Source organism: Lactuca sativa, chromosome 8 (genome assembly GCF_002870075.4).
Source record: "Lactuca sativa cultivar Salinas chromosome 8, Lsat_Salinas_v11, whole genome shotgun sequence".
NCBI lineage: Eukaryota > Viridiplantae > Streptophyta > Magnoliopsida > Asterales > Asteraceae > Lactuca > Lactuca sativa.
This window is the reverse complement of record NC_056630.2, coordinates 156,692,458-156,714,535: the sequence shown is the minus strand read 5'-3', so window position 1 is coordinate 156,714,535 and position 22,078 is coordinate 156,692,458. Positions and strand designations below refer to the sequence as shown.

Below are 22,078 nucleotides of genomic sequence, written 5' to 3'. Positions count from 1 at the left end.
TCTCCGTCAGAGGCATGACCAGGAGATGAGGGTGGTGGTGAAGCTGGTGGTGTTGTGGTATGGGAAGGTTCAGGTTGAGTTTGAGTGGGGGTAGTTTCGGGTGGTTGTTGAGTATGGGTAGGTTCGGGTGGTGGTTGTGTTTCGGTTGTATGTAGGGGTTCAGTTACAGGTGGTGGTTCGGTTGCATCGGTATGAACCCCCGTATCAGATACGTTGGTTGTAACCTTTGCGGTTGATGTAGTTGTTGTATCGGTGAAATGGATGGTGGTATAGGGAAAGAGGTTGGAGGAATAGTGGTAGTGGGGGTTATGGTGGGAATGGAAGTAGGAATTGTTTGAGTGGGATAGGGAATTGGTGAGTTATGGATTTCCATGTCAGGGGTAGGTGATCTGGGTGGGGTATTACCTCTTGGAGGGGTTTCGCCTCTTTGAGAGCCGTCGGAATCCGAACTCGCACCTTCCGACTCACTAGAAGAGGAGGCGATTAGCAGCTTTCGCTTCGGTTGAGTCTTGCACCTCTTCTGCTGTGGGGACTGTGCAGCTTTTGTTGATTGCCTCTTCCTGGGAGAAGGACCTTTAGCTCCTCTGGTCACTTGCTTCCCTTTGTCTGTCTTTTTGCCTCTATGAACAGGCTTATCAGCATCATGGATTGATTTGAGCATCTCCTGAGTGAGTTCCCTCGGTCCAGACTGTTTGAACTCCTTGATAGTCCGGATGATCCTGCTGTCTGCTGGGACATCAGCATACATTGTCTCCGGAATAGAACCGATAAAGGGGAATTTGGATGCATCTGAGACGATGATCTTCGTGGTATGGAAAGTACCGATCAAAGACATCGATGCACCGGCAACCGTGGGGACATCGAACTTATCCATCGCCCATTTTGTAATGAGAGTCCAAAACCTTGCATACGACACCTCAGAATGTCGTGAAGAAGAAGAAAGGCTTTGGATGAGTTGTTGCCAGAGTACCAACCCATAATCGACGTTGATTCCATTATAGACGCCGTACATGATCGACAGGAAGAGTCGAATGGAGCCGTCTGATCCTGAGCTCCGTTCAGATAAACCCTTGAAAAGGACAGTGAACATACCGTTCCACTGTGGCGGCAAGCATGATTTTTAAACTTCGCGACGGAGGGGAGCACCTCCATGTACCCCATGTTGTAAAACATACTGTAGAGATGGCCAATCGGAATCGTCCCCGGATTAACCCTTGAAGGGTCAGCAACAAACCCTAGCAATGCGCCAAATCGTTGCTTTGAAATTGAGGTTTTGTGATCAGAAACCTCGAAGAAAACCCTATCGACTGCTTTATCGTAATGGGTAGTCGCATAAACCTGCGATAGGAGCTCCATGGGCACAAATTCCACCCGTGAAGGTGCAGGTGCTATCGGCGAGTACTTCAGGCACTCAATGATCGGGTACATGTAGGAGTCGTACACCTGAGGGGTTAAATCTATCACCAAACACTATTGAGGGCGAATGGGAAGGATGTGTGAGGTAGCATGAACAGACGATGATTCTGCCATTGTTGAAGTTGGGAAGAAGAAGATGAACAGTAAGGGTTTAAGGGAATTTTTGCTCTCTTGGGAATTCGGATGCAGTAAAGAGGTAAATGTGAGAGGAGACTGCCTTTTATAGTGGGTGTAAGGAGAGAGAAAAATCTATTCAAATCTTCTATCAAAATACGAAAGGTTTTTCCGGAATGACAGATGCATGACAGTTAAGGAATGTGATGATCACGCATGAAAGAGAGTGTCAGATTCCTTGTAACACGCCGCCCAACAAGCGCCATTGCAGAAGAAACCGTTTCAAATTCACACGCGCCTGTTTGTGCCAGAGAGGAACCGCTTCATATTCGCACACGCGTCCATATCGTCAGTTAAAAAATGGGCGTTTCAAATTTGCATGCGTCCCTTTTTACCGCCGTTGGAAATTCAATCCGTTTATCTCCCGCCTGAGTCAGCAACCCTTCATCTTATCCCTGTAACGGCATCTTGTGAAGGATACTCCCATGTGGATGAATTTGGACCACGTCTTTATAATTAACCACCGATGCAATAAAACAGCCTGTAATTACTAGTACCAGAATTTTGGAAAATCAAAGATTTTCGTGCTAAGAGTGTAAAAAGAAAAGAAATAAAGCAACTCTTTTTAGGAATAAATGTGATGTCAATAATGACACGAAACAAATGATCCCGGGCACGAATCTCTTCCTTCACAGTCAAAAGAGACCTTAAAGTGTTAATGTGGTTTCCCGTTGAATAACGATCAAACACTTATTAAGAAGTGATGAAAGGCTTCTTTTAATTAGGCTCCTTAAGGTGGCTTTATCTTTGATTCAACATTCCTAATCTTGAAATAAGATAGAAAGTGACCAAAGTACTTGTGAGACCGATGTAGTCTGTTGAACAAGTAGGTAGGAATTAATGTTAAAATGGCTAGGAGAATATAAAATCTCAACAAAAAATTAAAACTGGATCCCAAGGGAAGAAATGTTATGGTGTTTTAACAATTTCATAGGAATCACACAAAATAAAATTTGAGATTTCATCAAGATACATCCGTCAATTCTTTGGTGAGAACTTGAGCAAATTAATTGTTCACCGTCAATTCATATTTGGTGTTGAATTTTGGGTTTCACTCAGTTCGTAGTGGCACGAAACTAAGATCATAAACACAGTTGTTGTGTAACCATAAACCTCAGTGGTAATTTCTGAGAGTCTCAAGGGTTACGTTGATGAAACGAATGTAATGGAGATGGTGTAAGAAATTAAAGTACCTTAGCTGCGAAAATAAGGACCAAGCAGAAAACTCTTATCTCATGTGAGAAGAGAGTGAGGTAGCTCACGATTAGAATAAATGTGGTAGCCTAATTGGGAAGACAAGGTTCGTTTATACCAGGTCATTAAGGCTATTATTCAGAATTTATGAGGCTTGGGACACATACAACAGCATGCTTCTAGGGACACTTAACTAATCCAACAATTTTATCCCCATAGACGAACGAACACACAAATAAAATAAAAGAAATTTTTTTTTGGAGTTTTTGATATATATAAAAAATAAAATAAAAAATAAGCAAGAAAAAATAAGACTTAGAAAGATTAAAAAAAACTTTGGAAAAATTTGGTAACCGAATCCGAACGTTCGGTTGGTTTCGGTTGAGAATAATTTTGAAAAACCGAACCCGAGCGTTCGGTTGGTTTCGGTTTTGGAAAATTTTGGAAAACCGAACCCGAGCGTTTGGTTGGTTTCGGTTTTGAAAAATTTTGGAAAACCGAACCCGAGCGTTCGGTTGGTTTCGGTTTTGGAAAATTTTGGATAACCGAACCCGAGTGTTCGGTTGGTTTCGGTTTTGAAAAATTTTGAAAAACCGAACCCGAGCGTTCGGTTGGTTTCGGTTTTGGAAAATTTTGGAAAACCGAACCCGAGTGTTCGGTTGGTTTCGGTTTTGAAAAATTTTGAAAAACCGAACCCGAGCGTGCGGTTGGTTTCGGTTTTGGAAAATTTTGGAAAACCGAACCCGAGCGTTCGGTTGGTTTCGGTTTTGAAAAATTTTGAAAAACCGAACCCGAACGTTCGGTTGGTTTCGTTTTTGGAAAATTTTGAAAAATCGAACCCGAGCGTTCGGTTGGTTTCGGTTTTGGAAAATTTTAGAAAACCAAAGAATTTAGGCTTGCAATAAGAAAATACTTTTGACAATAAGATAAACAACTTTGTACATGAAATTTACAAGCAAGAAAACTACCTGTGAAGTGATAAGCGAGTCAGATGATTCAACCGAACCTGAACGTTCGGTCAATTTCGCTTCTTACGATTGTTGTTGAGAGGTAGTTTAAGGTACTGACTCTGATTCCATCATACCTAGCCCTTGTAATATTCTGTTGATTGACGCTTCAAGAAGAGCTTTGGTAAAGACATCAGCCAGTTGATCAGTGGTTCTAACAAAATGTACTTCGACGTTTCCATCTTCCACATGATCTTTGATGAAGTGATACCTCAGTGCTATATGTTTGGTTTTGGAGTGTTGCACTGGATTATGACAGATCCTAATTGCGCTTTCAGAGTCACAATATAGTGGGATCTTCTTCATATTGAGTCCATAGTCTCGAAGTTGACTCTGGATCCAAATCACTTGAGAGGTGCAGGATGCAGCTGCTATGTATTCAGCTTCGGCAGTAGACAAAGACACGCACGTTTGTTTCTTTGATTGCCAGCTAACCAACTTCCCGTCAAGGAATTGGCAGCCACCTGTGGTGCTTTTTCTGTCGAGTCCACATCCTCCAAGGTCTGCATCTGAGTAGGCTTGAATGAAGAAGCCTGAGTTGGAAGGATACCATAGACCTAAGGAGGCAGTTCGCTTGAGATATCGTAGGATGTTCTTTACAGCAAGCATGTGAGGTTCGCGTGGGTTTGCCTGAAATCTAGCACAATAACACACAGAAAACATGATGTCAGGCCTGCTAGCAGTAAGATACATCAGAGAACCTATCATTTGACGATAGAGCGTGATATCAACAGCCGGTTTGTCCAGGGATGGGGTGAGCTTGGTGCCGAATGCCATTGGGACTTTGACTTTGGAATCTCCCATCATGCCAAACTTTGCTAGGAGAGTGTTCGTGTAAGCTTCCTGATTAATAAAGATGCCTTCGGGTCCCTGTCTAATATTTAAACCAAGGAAAAAGTTAATAGGACCCATTGAGCTCATTTCAAATTTAGTCTCCATCAGCTTTCTGAATTCAGCTGTTAGGCTAGAATTCGTTGAGCCAAAGATGATATCATCGACATAAATTTGAACGATCATAAGGTGGTTACCTTCCTTTTTGCGAAAGAAGGTTGGGTCAACCGAACCTTGTTTGAATTTGGACATCTTTAAGAATTTAGTTAGCGTTTCATACCAGGTTCTCGGAGCTTGTTTCAGTCCGTATACGGCTTTATCCAGAATGTAGCAATGATTTGGATACTTTTCGTTCACGAAACCAGGAGGTTGCTCCACATACACTGTTTCTTCGAGTTCTCCATTAAGAAACGCACACTTGACGTCCATTTGGAAAACTTCAAAGTTTTTATGGGCAGCATAGGCAAGAAATATTCTAACTGATTCAAGCCGAGCTACAGGAGCGAAAGTCTCTTCATAATCAATCCCTTCCTCCTGATAATATCCTTTCATGACTAGACGAGCCTTGTTCCTTATAACGTTTCCTTCCTTGTCCATTTTTTTCCTAAAGACCCATTTGAGACCAACAACCGAGGCATCTGGAGGAGTTGGAATGAGGTGCCAGACTTTGTTCCTTTCAAATTCGTTCAGTTTGTCTTGCATCGCTTGAACCCAATCGGAGTGATCGAGAGCAGTGTTAACTGTCTTCGGTTCAACTTTTGATACGAATGAGTTAAACATGCAGAATTCAACTTTGGAAAATAAGGATGTCTGTTTTGCCTTGAGTTGTGATCGGGTCAGAACCTTTTCAGAGACATCACCAACCACTTGAGAGACAGGATGATCTCTGGTCCATTTGGTAAGAGGAGGGTAATTTGGATCAAAGTTTGGTTCCAACTCAGCATTTATCATTTCTTCTGGTTCGGACTGGCTTTCATAGTCGTATGACATATCAGCATGCTCCCCCTCGATAGATGAGCTTTCAGGAATGCCTTGAGCTTCAGAGGTTTCTTGTTGTTTGGAGCTTTCGGACGTAGATGCATCTTTGGATGATTTGGCACTTTCGGTTGGCGAAGTGCTTTCGGTTGGCAAAGTGCTTGGCTCCCTCTCAACTTGTGAGCTTGGCTGGGATGATGATGGTGGTTTCTCCCCCTCAACTGAAGCATTGTGTGATGGAGGTTCGTCAGAATTTGATCCTCCTTCATTCATTCGCCTGGCAGCTTCTTCGACAATTTGCTTCATATGATCTACCTTGTTGTCTGTTGCGCCTGCTTCTAAGAGAGTGGCTTTCTCTGGTTCGTCAAATAGCTCCATAAACTTCTCGTATAGATTAGCGATCGAGACCGTGACTTGACCAGTTTGAGGAAAGATTTCCCCAGCAGTGTCTTCATTGGCCTTTAGCTTTTTGACATAGCTATCATCGAAAGTCACGTAGTAAGTCTCTTCTATTTTCTTAGAACGCTTGTTTAATACCCTGTACGCTTTAGAAGTGAGAGAATAGCCCAGAAAGATTCCCTCGTCGGCTTTGACATCGAACTTGTTGCGGTGTTCCTTAGAGTTAAAGATGAAACACCGTGAACCGAACACATGGAAAAATTTCACATAGGGCTTCCTGTTGTTGAGAATCTCATAAGGTGTGAGCGTGAATCGCTTGTTGAGATATGACCTGTTCTGTGTAAAACAAGCAGCAGAAATAGCATCAGCCCAAAAATAAAGAGGTAAGGAAGCGAAACTTCGCATGGTTCGGGTAGCTTCACACAAAGATCGGTTTCGTCTTTCGACAATTCCGTTCTGTTGAGGTGTGTAGGGAGCTGAGAAGTTGTGACTTATTCCCTTTTCTGCCAGGAATTCTTCAAATTCTCTATTTTTGAATTCCAGACCATTGTCGCTCCTGATGTTGCGAACGACCTTCTTCATTTGTACTTCAATCTGCTTGATGAACACCTTTAGCTTGTGAGTCGCTTCGGATTTAAGCTTTAGAAAGAACACCCATGTAAAACGCGAAAAGTCATCAACAATAACAAGAATATACTTGCTACCACCGATTCTTTCGATAGATGATGGACCACACAAATCAATATGAAGTAATTCAAGTGGTTCAACAACTTTAGTGTTTATTATAGATGGATGACTTTGACGACTTTGCTTCCCCATTTCGCATGCAGCACACAAATGATCTCTATCATACTTGAGCAATGGGAGACCTCGAACATGACCTCCAATGACAAGTTTGTTGATGTCTTTAAAGTTGAGATGAGAGAGCCTTCGGTGCCACAACCAGCTTTCGTCAGATTGTGCTTTTGATAACAGGCAGATAGCTGGGTTTCCTCTGATGGGTTTGAGGTTTAGAGGAAACATTTCACCCTTACGCTCCGATTTGAGAATAACTTTCTTCGTCTTCTTCTCAATAATTTCAGAACCCTCATCGTCGAATGAGACTTTAAGACCGGTACCTCCAACGAGCTGAGATACACTGATGAGGTTGTGTTGTAGCCCTTCCACGTATGCAACCTTCCTTATCGTGAAATCACCGTTAGTAATCATTCCATATCATTTTATGGTGCCGAAGGAGTTATTTCCAAACTTGACGTTTCCACCATTTGAAAGAGACCTGTAATCCCTTAGCTCTTCCTTCCTTCCTGTCATGTGACGTGAGCAGCCACTATCAATGTACCATTCTTCGTCGAACTGCTCGTCACTTATAACCTGCAAAAATTAAGCAGATTTAGGAACCCAAAATTTCTTGGGTCCTCGTGAGCCTTTTACAGGAACAGGAATAGTAAGAGTGATGTGAACAAGATATGTTCGTTTAATTAGGGTTGTCTCATCTTTCTTTTTTATGGTAAAAACTTTGATTTTATTAGGATTAGGTGCGTTCGGTTTAGACTCAGGTTTAGACACTGAAACCTTCTGTTTCCCTTTTTGTTCAGCTGAAGATTGAGATTTTTGAAAAAGAGCGGAATGGGATTTAGAATGAGGTGAAGAAGAGTTGGAAGAATTAGAAGAATTAGATGAGTGAGAATGAGAGGGCTTAGATTGAGATGACTTCTTGGCTGGAGACTCTAGGTGACCCTTTTGCTTTTGATCATTGGTGGGACTGACCTTAGAGTTTTGATCTCTTTTGATTTCAGAAGCGAACCTTTGCTTTCGGTTGGTTTCGTTCTCTGAACCGAACCTTTGCTTTCGGTTGTTATGGCTCTCGTGCATTTCAACAGGATTTTTCTCATACTTTAGGTTCTTGTCTTGATGTGAGAAATAAGCATTCTGGGATTGCCAAAACTGCTTTCTTTCAGAGAGATTCTTCTTGTATCTTTGATTCCTTTGGCGTTTCTGATTTCTCATCTGCTTCGGTTGATGATGGATATTAGCTTTCGGTTTCGGTTTTTCTATGGCTGGTTCACTAGAGGGAGTGTCTTCTTTTGCCGGACTTCCTTTTTCTTGAGAAATGTTTTTCGTACCACTAGTACTTGGCACATCAAAGTTATCAGGCTTATTCAAGGGTTCTGGTACGTATCTTCCTTTGCTTTTCCATGAGGTCCTTTCAGATAAGCCTACTGTTTCATCAGCATTATCGATTGGAACTGACCAGAAGAACTCATCACAGCCATCAGCATTGTCTTCGTTTACAATAGCTGTGAGTTCAGCAGTCTGATGTTCGGTTACGCCTGTGACCTTGTACACTTGATTTGGAGTGGTTCTAACCTTTTGATATATAACGGCCTTCTCTGCAAGAATCGGGGACTTTTGTTGGGACAAACGAGCGAACTCTACTGAATTTTCTGAAATTAGATTCTTGTGATTTTCGGGTTCGCTTTTTACAAAATTTGAAAAGTCAACCGTGTCCTCTACAGAAATTTCACTCATATTATCGTCCTCAGTAAGCTCAGATGCATTTTCAACATCAATTTTATTTTCTGAGCTCAAGTTGGCGTTTAAAGAATCAAATTTTTGTATAGTTTCGGTTCTCAGTTTCAGTTTATCATTTTCATCCAAAAGGTTTTTAAGCATGTTCTTATGGTCCTTGGATTTAATGAAAGATTCTATTTTGTCCAGTCCATACATATAGGTTGGATTAACATCCTCAGATGATATCACACTCTCACAATTATATGCTTCAACATCAATTTCATCCTCCTTAAACTCAAGGAAGGGCAAAATCATGCGATGAATCTTTTGTCCTATTTCACAATCCAAATGAAGCTGAGTAATATTAGAGTAAAGACGTTTAGCAATCAGACAAAAAACATTTCGCTGTTTCAACAACTTTAAATTGTCTCTTTGTAAATAAATGTTTTCATCTTTTATTTTGATTAATTCCGACTCCTTCAGTTCGATCCACATGCGCCGTTCCTCACTCTTCGAGGACACCCTGCTTAATTGATCAGTTAGGTTAGAATTGGTGACTCGAGTTTGAGTAAGACTACTATCTAGATGAGAGATTCTTGAATTAACACTTTTTAGTTCTTTTTCATATGAGCATTGTGGGACGTTAAATGAGACAAAAACCGATTGTACTTTCTTAATCAGTTTATCGAGCTTGTTGAACTGCACGCTGAGCGGTTTGGCTGTAAAGCACATATCTTGTTGCTCCTTCGGTTCATTACTCCCACCATCATTGTTGTATCCTCTCATCTGAGATACGTCTGACACCATCAAGCACCTTCCTCCACTGCTTTCTTCTTTAGCCACACAAGCCTTTCCATGAGAAGGCTTCCTCACTTCATCATCTTTAGAGTCGGTTGACCAAACCTCCACGCCACCGAACTCGTCATCAGCAACCGAACCCTGCACAATTAGAGCATTCATAGAAGAGTTAGCGGTAGATTTCTTCTTCCTTATCTCATCAAGCTTTTTCTGCAGCAAAGCTTCCTCATCCTTTTCAGCCATCTTTTTAAGGACACAATCCTTTGCATAGTGGTTCTTTCCACTACAATAGTAACAGCTTACTCCAGAATCACCGTCCGCTTTCGGTTCCTTCTTAGACTCTTCAACCTTCGGTTCATCTTTAACCTTTTCAGAACTATAACTCCCCTGCCAGTTTCGGTTTTTGTTGTTGGGGAATCTCTTCTTGATGAACCTCTTGGGGTTAGATACCATCATAGCATAATCTTCAGACGTGAGGTCATAATCCTCCAAGTTGAGGTCTTCGTCCTCCATTACAGCTTTACTTTTGGACAGGAGGGCTAACGAGCCTAGGCTTGAAACCACATTCTTTTCCTGCAACACAATCTTCTCCTGAGATTTGAGAATGCCCACCAGTTTCGCCAAGGAATATGATTTAAATTGCTCGTGGGCTTTAACTGTGGACACAACTGCTCTCCACTCTGATCTGAGACCATTTAAGAACGTAACCTTTTGCTCTATAAGCTTCCTTTCGATGTCATGTTTGATCATCTTGCTGAGAAGATGATTGAAGCGATCGAACGTTTGGGTCACGGTTTCTTCGGCTCCTTGCCTGAATTCACCAAACTCAGAGAAGAGTAAGGTTTGAATGGAGTGTTCAAGATCCTCGTCTGTAGAGTACAATTCACGTAACCTGTCCCAAATCTCCTTTGCCGTCGTGCATGAACTCACCAGTCTAAAAGTATCGAACTGAAGTGCGAATCTGATCAATCTTAACGCCTTGATATTGCACTGAAATTTATCTTTTTCATCTTGCGCAATATCTTTAACATCTTTCAGAAGATCATTATACTCTTTTTGAGTTTTAATAATCCTTGAAGTTGCAGAATGAGAAAACGGTCCAGAAATAATTGCTTCCCAGATGAGGTATCCATTATCCTCAGATCCTATAACGTAATCTTCAAAGTGATGCGCCCAGACTTCATAATCATGGGTGTACAGGATGGGAATCTTCGTGGTAGATCCAATGATGTTCGAAATATTGATGGGATTCGATTGCGACTCGTCCATAATGATTGAATAACCTGTTTAAAGATCAAACTTGTAATAAATCAGATTAAGGCAAAACAATAAATATCAAGATATGTCAATAATGAGATGATGGCTCAATAAATATCAGTAATTGCGGAAAACCCTAATTGAAACCTTTTTCACAGAAAAGAAGTGTATCGATTACACAGCCTCCTGCTCTGATACCAATTGATAAGTTTAAAACATAAACTTGAAGATCGATTAGATCTTAAACGGGTAATATAAAGAACAAACAGCAAGAACACGAAAACCGTAAACAACTCAAAAGTGAATCAAAAGTGTCGAATGATTTATAAACAACCCTCAGAAGAGCTCGATAAAGAACATCAACTGCAGAGGGTTAAAAGATTTACAGGAACGATAAAGAAATCTGCAAAGTTATCGACTTCTATCAATCGTAATCTAGATCGTTAACCTAATATGCATGCAAGCATATTATTATATAGTAAACCTAACAACTCACGGTTGGACAGGCCCAAACCGGAGTACAAAATATTGGACTATTAACCAAGCCCAATGACGCAACACAAAAACGAATCTGCTACCCAACACTTGCGAATTCTTATGTGAAGGAAATTGTGAGGCTTCACGGTGTTCCGTTAACGATTGTGTCGGATCGTGATAGCCGTTTCACCTCGAGGTTTTGGAAAAGTCTACAAGAGGAACTGGGTACCAAGTTGTGTTTAAGTACAGCTTACCATCCGCAGACTGATGTTCAGAGCGAACGAACAATACAAACGCTTGAAGATATGCTGAGAGCATGTACCTTGGAATTCCTAGGTAACTGGGATGAACATTTACCTTTGGTAGAATTTTCCTACAATAATAGTTTCCACTCGAGCATTAAGATGGCACCTTACCAAGCTTTGTATGGACAGAAGTGTCGTACGCCGTCTTGTTGGCTTGAGGCTGGGGAAAAGCAGTTTATGGGACCGGAGATGGTTCATCAAACTGCTGAAAAGTTGAAAATAATTAGGGAAAGAATGTTAGCAGCTCAGGATCGTCAAAAGAGCTATGCTGACAAGAAGCGAAGACCGATGACTTTTGAGGTTGGGGATTCAGTTTTGCTTAAAGTCTCGCCGTGGAAGGGACTTATAAGATTTGGTAAAAGGGGAAAGTTGAGTCCAAGGTTTATTGGACCATTTAAAGTTCTTCAGAGGATTGGGAACCAAGCTTACAAGCTCGAACTACCAAAAGAACTGAATGGAATTCATAACACTTTTCATGTGTGTTATTTGAGGAAGTTCACGGGAGAAGTTCTTGACATAATTCCAATTTCTGAATTGAGAATCGATGAGAACAAAAGGTTGATTGAAGAACCAAAGGCAATTGTTGACCAAAAGACTAAGAAGTTGCGACGCAAGATGGTCGAGTTAGTGCTTGTCCGATGGCAACACACGAATGGGCCGAATCTCACCTGGGAGACGGAGAGTGACATGATGGGTCGCTATCCGCATTTGTTTGTTGATGTGTGATTCCGGGGACGGAATCATTCTAAGGTGGAGAGAATTGTAACGCCTGTGTTTCTGGGCTTGTCATTAATGTTGATATAATAGTCTAGGTTAACCTTTGTAACCCGTTTTGAAATAATAGAAGTGTATTATTTGAGTATTATGTGTTTTGTGCTTAATTGCTTAATTATGTGGTTTGATTAATTAAGAATAAAAATAAGCGTCAAAATTAAAGTGTAAAATAAACTTGATATCTTTGGATAATGTTGTAGTAGTTGAAACGAGGTTTCCGAATATATATAGAACGCCCAAATCTGACTTCGTATGAGGAAGTTATGATTTTCTGAAGTTTCGGCTTAGCGGTATGCAGCCTGAAATACTCGATTTGAGATCGAGCGGTTGTTAGCCGAAGCAATCTAAACGAGGATCGAAGGTCTCGTTGTTGGTATCGAAGCGATAAAAAGTTAGGCGAGAACGGACGTCAAACGAAGAAGTTATGAATTTATAACGAAGTTTTTCTATCGCGGCCTATTAAAAATAAATAATAAAAATAAAGTTAAAATTAGCCGACGGAGTCTACACAAAAGTTGTAGAGCGTATTCTCACCTACGCGTGGATATAAAGAACGTCGAAAACGGAGTTCGTATGAAGAAGATATGAATTTCCGAAGTTTATTAAATAGTTTGTATTTATTTTTAATTGAAAAATCCGGCATTATCCGAAGAGGAGTCATCGGACTCATCCGAAGTACGCACCGCGTACACCGAGGATGTCGACACTCTTACTCGAGGACTTCGGATACATAAGCAGTGACGAATTCGGACGCGTACGCTTGTACGCCCCGCGTACTCCGAGGCTCCAGCCTCCTATAAATAGGATGCGAGGGCAGCCGACTCCTTTGCTATTTTTCTCTCTTCTCTCTCCCATTTTGCATCGTTTTGCGTGCCAGAAATACACCAAAGCCCCGGTATTATTCTCGAGCCCCGGAGCAAGTCCCGAGATCCCGAAGATCCCGAGAAGTGCGGTTCCCGAGCCGAAGCTCTGCCCGCAAGAAGTTTGATTTTTGTAGAGATCTTCCAGATCTGCTGAGGATTACTACTTCTGCAAGTCGTAGTGCTGTCCGATCATCTTCTCATCAAGTGAGTGTATACTACCTTTCATAAACACGATAATAATACAAGTATGGTTCGAGTGTATTAAGTATATTGTTGTTTATATGTGTGAGTGCGTAGTTACTTTCTTCTAACGCATGATTATGAAGTATTTTATACGAAATACGTGTTATGTGTATAATTTTGTTATTATGTGTGTGAATGTATATTCACTCTCTTCCATCTCATAGATCTGAATTGCTTTCTATGAAACACGTGTTATGTGGGTGTGCCTCATCTGTTATGTGGAATATATATTGAATGAAAATGCTATACAGGTTTTAAACTATGTATAAAAATATATATATTTTTATCTACTAATATGTTGTGTAGAACATGGGTAGATAGTTGGTGTGAAATAAACAGATGAGAGGCATCGATGTTGTTGTTGTTGTTGATCTAGTTATTCAGCGGAGTATGGATAACGACCACGAACTCTTTCTAGACAGTCCAGTGGAACGCTAGCAGGTTCATAACCTATAGGTGTTGTGAACGATGTGTTCACCGGTGTACTCTATCCCCCTCATGGTTGCCTTTAGGATATCTATTGTTGAGGAAACCCCTTAGCAGTGATGTCCGTCCCGATGAAAATCCTAGATTAGGTCCCTTGAGATAGATGTTGTTTTAGGGACGTAAAGTGAGGATAACGGGAATGGGTAATCGGGATAGTGATTGGTTGGTGAAATTAAATATAATTTATTTATTATGGGTTGAAAACCATATATGCTCACCAGGCTCCCAAGCCTGATCCACTCAGTTTTAATTGTATTACAGGTAGTGGCGCAAGGGCATAAGATGGTTGAATCATCAAGTTGTTTTGTTTACAAGTCTGTATATGTATATATTTGTTGAATGACTTGTAATGTTATCGTTTATGCTTTATGGTCTGTATCGAAACATGACATCCCGAGTTTTGATTATATAATGAAAATGCATCTCTTGATGAAATGCTTTGATAAATATTATTTTATCATGTTTTGTTTTGGGAACAAATTCCGCAACACTTTTAAATCAAAAGGATTTACTCTGAAATTATTTTAAACAACATAAATGAAATCGGTCTTTTCTGGCCGAGATTTTGGGGATGTCACAGAGAGAGAGAGAGAGAGAGAGAGAGAGAGAGAGATAAACCCATTTTATTATTAATAAAACATTAAATTAAATAGAAAAAATAAAAAATATATATATATCAAGAGGAAAATTTAGTCATTTCAATTTTCACAGGGACCATTTTTACATACAAACTAGTTCAAAAGGACGACTAATCCAAAAAAATCGGGGTTTGGACTAAAACCCAAAAAAATGGATACCATAGGGACCATTTTTGCAATTTTATCATTAAATATTTGATTTGTCTTTCAGCTACACTAAGGTGATGTTTGTTTTTTCTGAGTCAAAATGTCTGCAGTCTATAGACAAAGGTCCTGTAGACCTCTGCAGTAGAAGAAGTGGACCAAACGTCTGCAGTCTGAAAAAAGAAGACTGTTTGTTTTTTTAACATCTACGGACTACTAAAATAAACTGAAATCTAACTAAACTGACTTTTTAAAACTTCAAAGTGATTTTTTAATATTTTTATGACTTTGTTATAAATAATTAACGAATCTAGATCAACTTTTATGTATTATTGTATAAAAAATAAAAATAAAATAGTATAAATTAACGTATATATTTGATAAAAACCAACAACTTTGGTTGCAAAGTTATAACTAAACATTATAATTATTGATCAAAGATTTGATACATAAATGGATGGAAATAAACTTCGATTTTTTCAATTAAATCCATTAAAAACGTACCATAAATATTTTCTCGAGAAATTGACGATATTGTATTAAATAATGTTTTACAAAATTTGGCAAAAAAATATAAGAATATATTATGATTTTATTTCATATTTATATAAACAACTTCAACGACTATTATTGTAATAAATTTTTATTTATAAATTTATCAAAAATATCATGTTTGTATCGTCGAATGTTTTTTTTTTTTTTTTTTTTAAGTTTTGTAATTTTTTTTCAAATTGTTTATCATTAATAAAGTTGCAAAAAATATAAATTAAAAAAAAAAACTTGAAAAAAATAAAGATATATATGTTTTTTTAGGCTAGAAGATGTTTGAATATGTTAGAAGACTCTGATCCACATTTGCGTCAAAAAGAGGGCGCGCAGACATTTTTAGGTTTGCAATCTTCAAAAAAAACAAACAGTCTGCGAAGGCTAATGTCTGTACGTAGTCTGCACGGCACAGACAGAAAAAATCACGCAAATCTGCAGACAAAAAGCAAACACCACCTAAATCACCCCTATCAAAAAGGACTCGTCATTAAGTCTTCAACTTTGATATCTCTAATCCACTATTTCTAAAAGCCCAAACAGCTTTTGCATTTTAAAACGAATAGGAATGAATTAAACACAACAATATGCACGGTCTTTGATTCCATTGGTGTTCTTGTTGATTGCCTCACCTATGAGTTCTTGAATAGCCTTAAGGTGATAACCATATTTAAAAAGTACAAAAAAAACTAAAAACTCTTTGTGTCATTTTCGTGTGAAAGTCTAGATACTAGCCTTACTCATTTAATTTGCATGTCGTTTCGTGTCAACCTATTTAATTAAACAAATTGAAATGTCTAACTAATACCTATTTCTTTGTATGTTGGATTCAAGTGTTGTCGAAAATTGTCACCCTTAAACTAGACTATAGAGAACTTATTAAATATGTTTGAAGAATTTTAAAATGCATTAAAAATGCACATAAGTTAATCTCGTAAATTTTGTTATCTTTTAGATAAGGATGTTACATGATAGAAGAACATCATTTAATTATAAAAAGTTATGTGGCTGATAAGTTAGACTAACAAACAAACATAATGTAGTACATAAAATTTTAGTATACCTATTCTACCTTATAATGTAATAAGCTTCATCTTGTTTGCCAAATATGTTCAAATTAGCTTAAATTGCTTTTTTTTTTCTTTTTTTTTTTTGTTGCGTTCTTGCTTGCGTAATTAGTACGTGTTTTCAAACGACATTTATCTGAAAACCCTAAATTTGTGGTGCAATGAACTCGCCATTACAATCTTTTGGAAGCTTTATTAAATATTTGATGTTGAAATGCTTAGCTTTAATTCCTTATAAATGTGAAATTTAATATATAAATTGACTCGTGGCCGTTTGTCAACAACACATTTTTGTTGTTTGGTATACCTACCCTTGATATATGAATGGTGCTTATTTTTCTCAAAAAAAAAAAAAAATGTAAGTATCTAAAAGGTAACACATGTCGTTTCTTCCTACAAGTATTACGTAAGTATTATGTAAGATATACGTCTATGTCCATAACAAATTAACAATCACCTAAATGACTGACATAACATCATAATCATAATATACATTAAAAAAACCACTCCATATTGATATTAAAACCGACTTCAGCATTAAGAACATCATCAATTGTCAATAAAACGATATTCCCTCGTAGAGCAGATTCATCCGAATGTTGTTTACCGTTTTAACGAAGACACGGAGATATCTTCTTTACATTTACGAGTGACGTTGCATATCTTATGGTCACCTTTCATTGAAACCTTTAGGTGGTTTTATAATTAAAACCCTTTCAACTGGCTGGTGGGACTTTATGTACTATCATGTGTCAAACAAACTCATACCTAACATAAGCCAACCTTTTACTTTGCTTTTAACTTGTCTTTTATTTAAATTAATTTCTTTTAACATTAGTTTTGAAACCCCCCAACTTTTTAATAATTTGTTAATGCCTAATGTATAATTTACATGATGTGTTCAAAAGAAGCAAATAAAATCCACATTCAACATCATAAATCAAGAAAGAACATAAAATACATTATTCATAATTCACAAAATGCATGATTTGTTCCCATCTTCATATTCCACATCCCCAACACATACAACATTACATAACAACAACAACAAAATATAAATAAAAAAAACCCTTATAATGATCGCGGTTTAGCCACAACCGTCGAATGCTTCAAGATATGCAAACTAAATTGTCCGCCTTTCTCACTTGTATCCACCTTCGACTCCCCGGGTGGCGGCAACAACTCAAAATTTTGCACCAACCGCCCAATCGTTATCCCTAAAATTGGTAACGCGAGTATAATTCCGGGACAACTCCGGCGACCAACTCCGAATGGTAAATACCTAAAGTCATTTCCATTTGCCTCCACTTTACTTTCCTCTTCAAGGAATCTTTCGGGCCTAAACTCCTCCGGCGACTTCCATTGGGCGGGGTTGTTGGCGAGCCACCACGCGTTCACTAGAATCTTGGATTCCGCCGGAATGTCGTAGCCGGAAAGTTTGGCGTCGTGGAGGTTCATGTGCGGGACTAGGAGGGGGATGGCCATACGGAGACGCAGGGTTTCTTTGATTACGGCTTGGAGGTAGGGGAGTTTTGCGATGTCGGGTTCGGTGACTTGGACTCCGGGTCCGAGAACTGTGTCGAGCTCGTGGCGGAGTTTCGATTGGATGGTTGGGTGGTTTACGAGTTCGGCGATTCCCCATTCGATTGACCATAGGGTTGTTTCGATTGCTGTAAAAACCGAGGTTAATCAGTATTTGTAAAATGTTTTGAAAGGAATTATTATATATACTAATTACAATCCCCAAATTAATAGTGTATTATTCACCTTTCAAACTTTGGCCATAACATTTTTTATATTTACATGTTTGGTCCCTACATATTTTGGATTTTAGACTTTGGCCACAAGGCTTACATATATTGGCGTATTTGATCCTTAGATGTTTGTACTTTTTCAGGTATGGTCCCTAAAAGTTTTGGGTTTCAAATTTGGCCACATAACTTTCGTATATTAGCAAGTTTGGTCCCTAGACTTTCATATTTAGTTTATTTAGAATAGAATCTAACGGAATTAAATTTAATACCTTTGTATATTTTGGTTTGATTTGTTACTATGTAAAAAGATTTGAAAGGTAAATAATGACAAAAAAATATATTGAGATTTTTTTTAGATTGTTTCTTGCTTTAATTAGAAATTTAAAAAGTAGTTATAAATAATTGCAAAAATAGTTAAATTACGCTTTAATAAAAATTCTTCTACACATAAAACCTTAGAAAAAAAATTAAATAAGAAAGGATACCAGCAACGTTGATGTTCTCAACGATGTAAAGAACATTGTCTTCATTGATCTCTCCTTTATCCTTAGCTTCAAGAATATGATCAATTGCACATTTCAATTGATTGTTGTCCATGCTTTTTGTGCTTCCCATCTTCCTGTAATTTTTCAATTAGATCAAACTCATTTACTTTCCATACATTAGATTCTGTTATAGTAAGAAAAAGGTTTGTCTATATTTAGAAGGAAAAAGAAAAGGGGCAAAAGGGAAAATCCCCATGGATTTAGCTTAAATCCAATTTGATCACATAAAGGTAAGATCCCACCTTTTGTAGCTTTATGGAAAGTGAAGCATCTTGTTCGTATTCTATATTTAACAGGGAGTTAATTTAGATCAGAAAAAACTTACTTTCTTTCATCAACGAAGTAATCCTTGAAAAGCTGCAACCTCTTCTCTTTGACTTCCTTGCAGACCTTCAAATAGCCTTTCAAAAATGGTCTCAAAATTGGAATGAAATCGCCATAGTTGTATTCGAAGCTCTGTGCCAATCTACTTCTCTCTCCATTCAACGCCTTCAGCTTCAGGAACAATGGATCATCCTCGCTTTCGAATCTTCTATCAAACATAATCCTGAACATATTGTTGTACATCATCAATTGCAACCGTCTTCGGATCACAATACCTTCCGTCGCTGATGCCGGATTCTTCTTCACATCTTCCACCACTGCCGCGGCTTCCGCCTCCCATCCATGCCTGTATTGCTGGACCACTTTGTTGGTGAAGAATGGAACAGTCATGATCCTCCGCATCTTGCGCCAGTGTTCGCCGTATACTGTAAACACCATGTCTTGTCCTTTCCCTGTGAATATATCGAACACGACATTTCGAGTTCGGGATCCGAACTCGACGCCTTGTGTGTGGAGGACTTCCTTGGCGAGATCCGGGGATGATACGACAACGAGGTTGCGCTGGCCCATTCGGAGAAGGAAAATCTCTCCGAACTTTTTGGCGAGATCAGTTAGGTTGCGGTGGTTGAGGTCATCGCCGACTTGGAGCCAGTTCCCGAAAATGGGTACTGGAATAGGTCCCGGCGGGAGCTTGAAACGCTTGCCACGTAGCTTAGAGATGAAGATTGCGCCTATAATGGCAACAAAAATGCCTAAGAGAGTTTTCTCCAAGAGGAGAAGATCCATGGCGGTTTACCGGAAGTTGATAACGGTGGTTGTGGTGGTGGTGGAGTTGCCAAAGAAATGTGTATAACGTGTTGGGTGAAATGCGGTTTTTATACAGTGTTGACGGCAGGGGTTAGGTGGACGTGAAGTTGGTAGAAGAATTAGGGGCTAACGGCGTTAGGAATTTAACGGCAAATCAAATAATTGATAGCAAAAGCCGAATTGAATATTCCTTCCTCTACAGAAAACAGAAAAGAAATTATATTTAAGAATTACAAAAATAAAAATATAATAACAAAAATAATATAATAATTTTTATTTTAGATTTCTCTATCAAAACAATTTTTTTTGTGGCACGGGGTATGTTGTAGCTTGGACCCCATCTTGATCTTAGATACGAAGTGTTGTGATAAATAATCTTATTATTTGTTAAAAAATAATATTATTAGTTATACTTTTAGATTGTTTTTTTTTTTTTTTTTTTTTTTTTTTTTTTTTTTTGGAAATTGTTCACTTATAAAATATCATTGTAATAAGAGTATCTTATGTATAAAATGTCATAGTTGTTTATCTTTTTAAAATATTCTTTTATTTTTATTAATATTTTGAATAATTTATTAATTATTTATACCATTAACCTTTTATAATAATTTATTTCTTACTATAATATTGACATTTTCTTTGTACACCTGCAGTATCAATATAATAAAATGTCACATTCATGACCAAAAGTATACATAGGCACAACCAAAAGCTTTTGAATTGGTATACGAACTAACTATTATAAATGTTAAAATACTTTAATCTTATATATTTGAAATTCCTTATATATTTGAAATTCCAATGATTTTTAATTGCCATCGTAAATTATATTCATTTGAAACTTATATTTTAACTAATACCATTCAAAAGTCTTCTTAATTATATGATTTAATCATTTAGATTTTATAACTTATATATTATGTTTAATAAGAAATTAATTAAAAGCTTACAATATAAATGTCAATCTTTTGAATAGACATATATATACAAATTGTATACAAAATATACAAAGAAAACAAATTTAAAAGTTTTGTGTTGGTTTTAGGTTTACTGATTATTTTTCGAGACATGTTATTAGCTTAGAGTTTTTAATTTGTAAGTTTGTTATATATTAATTTTTTTATATAGGTTTTTGTATTGGTTTAAGGTCTTTTGAAAACTTTTTGAAACATGTTATTAGGTTAGGTTAGAATTATTAATTTGTAAGTTCGTTATATATATATATATATATATATATATATATATATATATATATATATATATATATATATATATATATATATATATATATATATATATATATATATATGTTTTAGTAGTCTTTTAATAGAGTCGTTGTATGTTATGATTGAATCGTTAATGTAAATTAGATCAGGTACATGTTATCGATCATATAACGTCCCAAAAATTAAGACTAAAAATTTTGATTTTTGAATTAATAAAACTATTATCCAAGACAACATCATCAAAACCATAGTGAATCAAAGTGTATCATTAACATTCAAATATATCATAGTAATATAAAATGCGGAGCGATGTGGTTAGTGCACTGCTATCATCACGGTCTCTTCCTCTTCAAACCAGTACCTGAACTAAAACTTAAAACTGTAAGTACAAAGCTTAGTAAGTTCCCCAAAATACCACATACTAAGGAAACATACTGCCAAACATATATGGGTGCTTGCCTACCCCTTCGGTCTATTTCAACCGGATACTATCAAGCATATCTAGGTGCTTGCCTACCCTTTCGATCTATTTCAACTGGATACTATCAAGCATATATGGGTGCTTGACTACCCCTTCGGTCTATTTTAACCGGATACCATCAAGCATATCTAGGTGTTTGCAATCCCCTTCGATCTATTTTAACCGGATATTGGGTCTATTTCATCCGCTACTACTACCACATAATATAATAACAAGAATCACAGAGACATCAAGCAAACACAAGCATAATTGATAGTTGTAACGTCCCGAGATTTCGCAAGTATTTCCAAACCCTCTTAAATCATTACTTTGTCAATTATAGTCCTTGGGTTGGAGAATGAAGAGCCAAGATAAAGTTAAGGGCCAAACTTGCAAATTGGGCCAAAAGAGAGTACGTCACGCGTACTTAAGCATACGCTGAGCGTATTAAGGTCCGCCCTAGTACGTTGGGTGTACTAGTGTCTGGATGAAACCCTAGTGTTTAGGGTTTGGGGCATATATAAGCAACATATTGAGCACCCACACCTCTTTTACCTCAACCTCCACAGATCAAACTCGTCTCTCTCAAACCCTAGCCTCCCCTTTTGTGTGATAAGCTCATTTTGGTGTTCTTGAGTGCCTTAGGAGGAAGCCATTGCATCAAAGAGTTGAAGGAAGGGACCAAGCTTGTAGATCTGAAGTTAGCTTGTGCACGAGAAGCTCCAGAAGGTATAAAGTTCCAAACTTTATGCTTATTTGATTAGATCTCTCCATCTTGCTTTTAAAGACCCATTTCTTGTCCCAAAAACCACGAGGTGGTGCATGTTGTGCTTTGAACGAAAATGAATGTCCTTTTGGGT

The 22,078-nt window shown here is 37.9% G+C and overlaps 1 protein-coding gene across 1 annotated transcript; it reads right to left on the bottom strand.

The window, feature by feature from the left end:
* Window positions 1–17,042: 17,042 nt before the first annotated feature.
* LOC111886666 (trans-cinnamate 4-monooxygenase) lies at window positions 17,043–19,585 on the bottom strand. The gene is made up of 3 exons (XM_023882920.3): window positions 18,727–19,585; window positions 18,342–18,475; window positions 17,043–17,772 (listed from the first exon to the last, which is right to left on the bottom strand). The coding sequence occupies exons 1-3, from the start codon at window positions 19,509–19,511 to the stop codon at window positions 17,174–17,176; spliced, it is 1,518 nt and encodes a 505-aa protein (XP_023738688.1). The 5' UTR covers window positions 19,512–19,585; the 3' UTR covers window positions 17,043–17,173.
* Window positions 19,586–22,078: the final 2,493 nt, after the last annotated feature.

Coding starts and splice junctions, on each gene's coding strand:
- LOC111886666 (XM_023882920.3), bottom strand. CDS start 19,511: ATGGATCTTCTCCTCTTGGAGAAAACTCTCTTAGGCATTTTTGTTGCC. Junction 18,476..18,726: donor TACTTCGTTGATGAAAGAAA/GTAAGTTTTTTC, acceptor GAAAAATTACAG/GAAGATGGGAAGCACAAAAA. Junction 17,773..18,341: donor TGAGAACATCAACGTTGCTG/GTATCCTTTCTT, acceptor CGGTTTTTACAG/CAATCGAAACAACCCTATGG.